This window comes from Panthera onca, chromosome D4, assembly GCF_046562875.1.
Source record: "Panthera onca isolate mPanOnc1 chromosome D4, mPanOnc1 haplotype 2, whole genome shotgun sequence".
Classification (NCBI taxonomy): domain Eukaryota; kingdom Metazoa; phylum Chordata; class Mammalia; order Carnivora; family Felidae; genus Panthera; species Panthera onca.
The window spans coordinates 58,954,555-58,961,509 of record NC_138351.1 but is presented as its reverse complement, the minus strand read 5'-3'; the positions used below and the strand labels follow the sequence as shown (position 1 = coordinate 58,961,509).

At 38.1% G+C, this 6,955-nt stretch overlaps 1 protein-coding gene across 1 annotated transcript in view; it reads right to left on the bottom strand.

Moving 5' to 3' along the window:
- Positions 1-366: 366 nt before the first annotated feature.
- MELK (maternal embryonic leucine zipper kinase) overlaps positions 367-6,955 on the bottom strand; it is a 98,610-nt gene continuing 92,021 nt past the window's right edge. Inside the window, exon 17 of the mRNA XM_060609309.3 lies at positions 367-633. Within this exon, the coding sequence (XP_060465292.1) occupies positions 529-633 (105 nt within the window). The 3' untranslated portion in view covers positions 367-528. The remainder of the gene's footprint in view (positions 634-6,955) is intronic.

The following is a 6,955-nucleotide window of genomic DNA, read 5'->3' as shown; positions in this document are numbered from 1 at the left end:
GGGCATCGATCATTCTAGCCCCCTTCCTTTGCTTATCTGTAAATTCCCACGCCAACAGTGAGAAATCTAGCTTCTACCATTTACCATCCATCTACTTCAATTCCAGTATACAAGTATCAGAACTGTTAACCTGTCTTCTCATGGGAAACCATTTTGTCATCAGTGTTTATGTGTGACTCCTTTTGTCTTGCTTCTTACACACTCTCCTCATTTCCAAAGTTACTCGGATCTGTACCTTTCCCCCCACCCTCTTCAGTGAGGCTATTTCATACATTTTTTAATAGTTTCTCGTCACAGTATACATTCCTTCCTGAGACAGCCCAACTTCTCAAATGATGTAATTCACATACAGTAATACTACAGACTGAATGTTTGTGTCTGCCCTCCATCCTCAATTCATACGTTGAAAACTTGATCTCCAATGTGATGGTGTCCAGAGGTAGGGCTTTGGGAGGTGATTAGGTCATGAGGATGGAGCCGTCATGAATGGGATTCGTGCCTTTACAGAAGAGACCTCAGACAGCTTCCTCATTTCTTCCACCATGTAGGGTCACAGGGAGAAGATAGCTGCCTGAACCAGGCAGCAGGCATCTGCCAGCACCTTGATCTTGGGGGATTTCTCAGCCTCCAGAACTGTGAAAAATAAGTGCTGTTTAATGTTTATTTATTTTTGAGAGACAGAGAGAGACAGCATGAGCAGGGGAGGGGCAGAGAGAGAGGGAGACATAGAACATGAAGCAGGCTCCAGGGTCTGAGCTGTCAGCACAGAGCCCAATTTAGGGCTTGAACTCATGAGCCGTGAAATCATGACCTGAGCCAAAGTAGGACGCTTAACAGACTGAGCCACCCAGGAGCCCCTTAAATAAGTGCTGTTTAAGCCATCCAGTCTATGGTACTTTGCTAAAGCAGCCTGAACAGATTCAGACAAACTAGAGTTTCCTCTTTGTGCTATAAAGTTTGATAGGATTTCACAAATGTGTAATAGTACTTATCCACCATTACAGTATCATACAGAATAGTTTTACCACCCTAAAAATTCCCATGCTTCACTGATTCAATACTACTTCCCATCCCGTGGCAAGCACTGATTTTTTTAATGTCTCTACAGTTTTACCCCTTCCAGAATGCCATATAATTATAATCGTACAATGGGTAGCCTCTTCAGATTGGTTTTTTTTCGCTTAGTAATTTGCATTTAATATTCCTTCAGGTCCTTTTGTGGTTTGATACCTCATTTCTTTTTATTGTTGAAAAATATTCAATTATATGGATGTACCAAAGTCTGTTTATCCACTCACATATTGAAGAATATTTTTGTGGCTTCCAATTTTTGACAATTATGAATAAACATTCACACACAAGTTTTTGTGGACCTAGGTTTTCAAATCCATTGGGCAAAGACCTAGGAGCACAATTACTGAATTACATAGTGAGGTTATGTTTAGCTTTATAAGACACTGTCAAACTGTCTTCCAAAGTGGATGTGTTATCTTGCACTCTAGCAGCAATGAATGAGAGTTCCTGTTGCTCCACATCCTTTGCGGCATTTGGTATTGTCCATTTCTTGGATTTTAGCCATTGTAATAGGTGTGTAGTGGCATCTTATTTTAACTTGAAATTCTCTAAAGACAAATGATGTTGAGCATCTTGTCATACATTTATTTGCCATCCATGTATCTACTTTGGTGAAGTATTGTTCAGATCTTTTGCCCATTTTTAACATTGTGCTGTTTTCATACAGTTTTCAGATTCTTTTTTTTTTAAGGTTTATTTATTTATTTTGAGAGGAGGGGCATGTGGGAGGGGCACAGAGAGAGAGCCCTCTGCAAGGCTTGAACTCAAAAACTGTAAGATCATGACGTGAGCTGAAACAAGAGTTGGACGCTTAACCGACTGAGCCACCCAGGCGTACAAGAATTCTTTTATATTTTGGATACAAGTCATTTATCAGATGTATTTAGCAAATATTTTCTCCCATTCTGTAGGTTCTCTTTTCATTTTTTTTTTGGTGTCCTCTGAAGCACAAAAGTTTTTCATTTTGGTGAAGTCCAATGTATCTATTTTTCCATTTGTTGCTTCTGCTTTTCATATCTTATCTATATAACCATTGCCTAATCAAAGGTTTCTTTTACTCCCACATTTTTTTTCTAAGAATTTTTATCATTTTAGCCTTTACATTTAGGTTCTGATCCATTTTAAGTTAATTTTTTCAATATGGTGTGAGGGGTCCAACTTCATTTTTTGCATGTGGATATCCAATTACCGGAACACCATTTTTTTTTTTTTTAAGATTTTATTTTTAAGTAATCTCCACACCCACGAAATCACAACCTTAAGTTCAAAAGTTGCATGTTCTACCAATTGAGCCAGCCAGGCGCCCCTGAACACCATTTGTTGAACACCATTTGTTCTTTTACCCCACGGAGTTGTCCTGGTGTCTTTGTCAAAAATCAGTTGACAATTGTGACGGGCAGAATGCCCCTGCACCATAGACATTGCATCCTAATTCCTGGGATCTAGGAATATGATGTTCCATGTCAAAAGAGAATTAAGCTTGCAAACAGAATTAAGGTTGCCAACAGCTAACCTTAAGACAGGGAGGGGCGCCTGGGTGGCGCAGTCGGTTAAGCGTCCGACTTCAGCCAGGTCACGATCTCACGGTCCGTGAGTTCGAGCCCCGCGTCAGGCTCTGGGCTGATGGCTCAGAGCCTGGAGCCTGTTTCCGATTCTGTGTCTCCCTCTCTCTCTGTCCCTCCCCTGTTCATGCTCTGTCTCTCTCTGTCCCACAAATAAATAAAAAAACGTTGAAAAAAAAAAAAAAAAAAAGACAGGGAAATACTCCTGCATTACATGAGTGGGCCCAATGTAATCATTACGGTCTTTAAAAGTGGAAGAGGGAGAGAAGAGTTCTGAGTCAGAGGGAAACGTGACTGTGGAGGGAGTGATGTGATGCAAAAAGGACCCAACTTGCCTTTGTGTGAAGATGGAGGAAGACGGCCATGAACTGAGAAATGTGGGCAGCCTCCAGAAATTAGAAAATGTAAGGAAATGGATCCTAACCCAGAACCTACAGAAAGGCTTTAAAATATATAATTCTACAGGCCCATATTACAAAATAATCAAAAACAAGCTCTTTAAAAATGCATAAAATCACTGTGGAACCAAGAAGCTGAAAGTCTTTCAGTTCTTATTTCCTTAGTAGACTATATTCTTACTAATTACCTTCACCAAGAAGAATCACATAACACACTCAGCTGTAGTAAATTACACTGTAATAAGGTCTGAATTAGCCAAGTTTTCCTACATCTTAACCTGTTTGTGTAAGATTGCTGCTATAGAAAGAAGCAATCTTTTGATAAGTATCATATATAATAATACTTTCCTATATGATACAAGTTCAGGAGAGAGGTATTACGTCTGTTTCTAGTATAGGAAAGAGCATGGACTTTGGAGCCTGTCATGCCTGATTCAAATCCAATACACTTACAGGTTTTACGACCTTGAGAGAGTTATTACTTTGCCCAGACTCAGCTTTCTCCTCTGTAAAAAGGGATACCACCAACCATGCAGAGTTAGTGTAAAGACTAAATGAGTTCATATGTTTAGATTTAAAAACATTTATCTAAATCAAGGGTCAGCAAACTTTTTCTGTAAACACTTTATAATTGTAAATATTCTTTGCAGGACATACAGTCTGTCACATTTACTCAACTCTGCCACTGTAGCACAGAAACAGTCATAGATAAGATGAGTTTCAACAGAACTATGAAAAGAGGCTATAGAGGTGGCCCATAGGCCATAGTCTGCTAACGCCTGACATAAATCATCCAGTGCAGTGGCTGGCACATAGTGGGTGTTCAATACTAGGTACTATGATCATTACTCTCTTTTTCCCTATCACAGCCAACAAACACAATCCTTTATTGCTCATACGACTCATTCACCATTCTATCATTCCCAATTTGTAAAATATTCAATATTACCTAAACTACTGCTGCCAAAGTTTCTCGGTCACTCTATTCCCAGTATGCAAACAAGTGATTCATTATCTTCCACACTGTCATCTGGATCACAGACAGAGGTTCAGATAGGAGGTTCAGGACTACTGGTTCGGTTCAATACTTAAATCCCTTTTATAACCTGTCCTATGAATGGCTGTCCAACATGTCTGAACACCTCCAATGACAGGGAAACCACCAAATTCCTAGCACCCTTTCTCTTGTCAGGAAGCTTGGACTTTTTCTGAAAGCCCTTTTACTGTAAGCTTAACTTCAATATGGTTCAACTTCATAAGTATATACTGAGTAAATACGGAGACCACAAAGATGAGTAAGATATAACCTCTACCTCCAACTTCTCACTGGACTTTGTCTGCCACTGTCACCCAAACAAGCCTCATGTTCTCCCTTCATGACAGACATTCAGGTATTCGGAGGTTGGTGCCCTAAGTTGTTCCCCAAACTCCCAGTTCCTTCAACCGTTCCTCAGAGGCTCCCTCCCCACTTCACACTGCCTTCCTCTGGACATAAAATGCACACACACCCTCCAAAGAAGTCCAGGTGTGGCTGGACAACGGAAAGTGAAGCCAACCTAAAACTATGCACATTTAGCTTAGCACCAACAATCTAAACGAACAAAAGCAGCCTCATTTCCTCAACTCACAACTATACTCCTTTAATTTTCCAAGTGGTTCTATAATATTTGAGCTAAGTGATAGATTTTAGATGATATGGCAAACATTAACATTTCTTTTCCTTAAAGAAAAGGAAGATTTAGGCTAAATAGCAGTCAGGGTATCTATTTTTACTTGATCCAGTCTGATGGAGCCAATAACAGCATTTCTAGGCTGAATTAATACCAAAAAAATTTGTTTTTAATTTTAATTTTTAAAGTAAATATACTAAAAAACTCCAATGTAAGGATTGCAATTGTAAGATAGATGTTTACAAAGGAAAAAACAATAGAAAATAGTATCACGCTTATAGTAAGGCTAAGCAGTGTTTTATAAATATATTTATGTGTAATGCATCCCAAAGTAAAACAGACTTCTTACTGTGGTTCATGGCGAAAAGTTTTTGAAAAACACTGTTCCAGACCATGCCATCTGCCATTGGGATAGAAGAGTGATTCTTCTCTTATGTTTTATAAAAATAAAAATAGATGGACTTTAGAAAATTTTAAACTTTTGTTTTTCAAAAGATACCATCAAGAAAGTAAAAAACTACCTACAAGAATGAGAGAAAAAATTTGCAAATCATATATTTGATAAGGGACTTACAGCTGGAGCTATAGACTTCTTGCAACTCAATAATAAAAAGATAAACAACCCAATTAAAAATGGCCAAAGGATCTGAATAGATATTTCTCCAAAAAGATGTACGACCAATAAGCACATGAAAAGATGCTCAACATCATTAGTCACTAGGGAAAAGCAAATCAAAACCATAATGAGATACCACTTCACAGAGCTAAAATAAAATGGGCAGACAATAACAAATGTTATAGAGAACGGAGAAAAATTAGAACCCTCATAGATCACTGGTGGGATCATAAAATGGTAAGCAGTTCGTCAGTTCCTCAAAATGTTAAATGACTCAGCAATTCCACTCCTAGGTATACATACACACAAGAGAACTGGAAACATATGACCACACAAAAATCTGTACACAAATGTTCACAGCAACATTATTCACAATAGCCAAGAAGTATAAACAAACCAAATGTCTACCCATTGATAAATGGATAAACAAAACGTGATATATCCATACAATGGGATATTAAGCTGTAAAATGGAATGAAGTAGTGACACATGATAGAAAATAATGAATCTTGAGAAAGAAGCCAGACGCAACAGGCACATATTGTATGAGTCCATTCATATGAAATGTCCAGAATACTCAAATCCAGAGACAGAAAGTAGATTAGTGGGTGCCAGGAGCTGTAAGGTGGGGGAACTGGGAGTGACCACTACTGGATACAGGGTTTCTCTTTGACATGATGAAAATGTTCTAAAATTAGATTATGGGGATGGCTGCACAAATGTGATTATAATTAAACCCACTGAATTGTACACTTTAAAGAGGTGAATATTACAATATGTGAATTATATTTCAATAGAGCTATTATAAAAAATGTAAAACCCTTGAACGGCTTCCCTTTGCCAAAACAGTTTATTGGAGCATTGAGGTTCCTTCAAATTCTTTTGTCACTTACTTCCAACTCAGTGTTTAACCCTCGTCTCCTACTATTTCCCCCTTGCACCACCTTCTGCCTCCGCCCTCAACACAGCATGACCATTTTAGATTTCCATGCCTTTGCACATACACTTCTTGTTGTCAAGAATGTCATATTCCCTCTTCTCTTTCTGATGAACGTCTATATATCCTTCAAGACAAATACTGTTTCCTCCAAAAAATCATCCTTAGTCCTCCAGACAAAGTGGGTCATCCCCTCTATGCTATAAATACTAGTTTAAGCATCTCCCCTTAATAGATTCTGAACTCCTTGAGTTTACTAGACAGTATTATCTTCAGCCCCAGGACCTAAACCATTTAGTAAATGTTTACTGAATAAATGAGTGACAGAATACTCCCTCACTACGGACTAGAAGTAGTCAGCTATTTTTTCTCCAACTAGTTTAATTGGTAAAATCCATACAAATACAACTTGAGTGCTAGCCTTTAGAGACCAATAAAATGAAATAAAAATACAAATCTGGGGCCAACATTGAGACTTAAGGAAAATTACCATAAAGTAACATTTCATGGGGGCTCATAGTTCAGATACTTATCATTGTTGACCGAACACACTTACTGAAGTCAATACTCTTTTATTCAACATATTAAATGTGTTGTTTAACTCTGGTAACCACAGCTGTGACTTAGTTAACGATCTCAATAAATCCTACTTAAATCAGAGACAGGAAAAAATTATGCAAATGAATTCTTATCTGTTT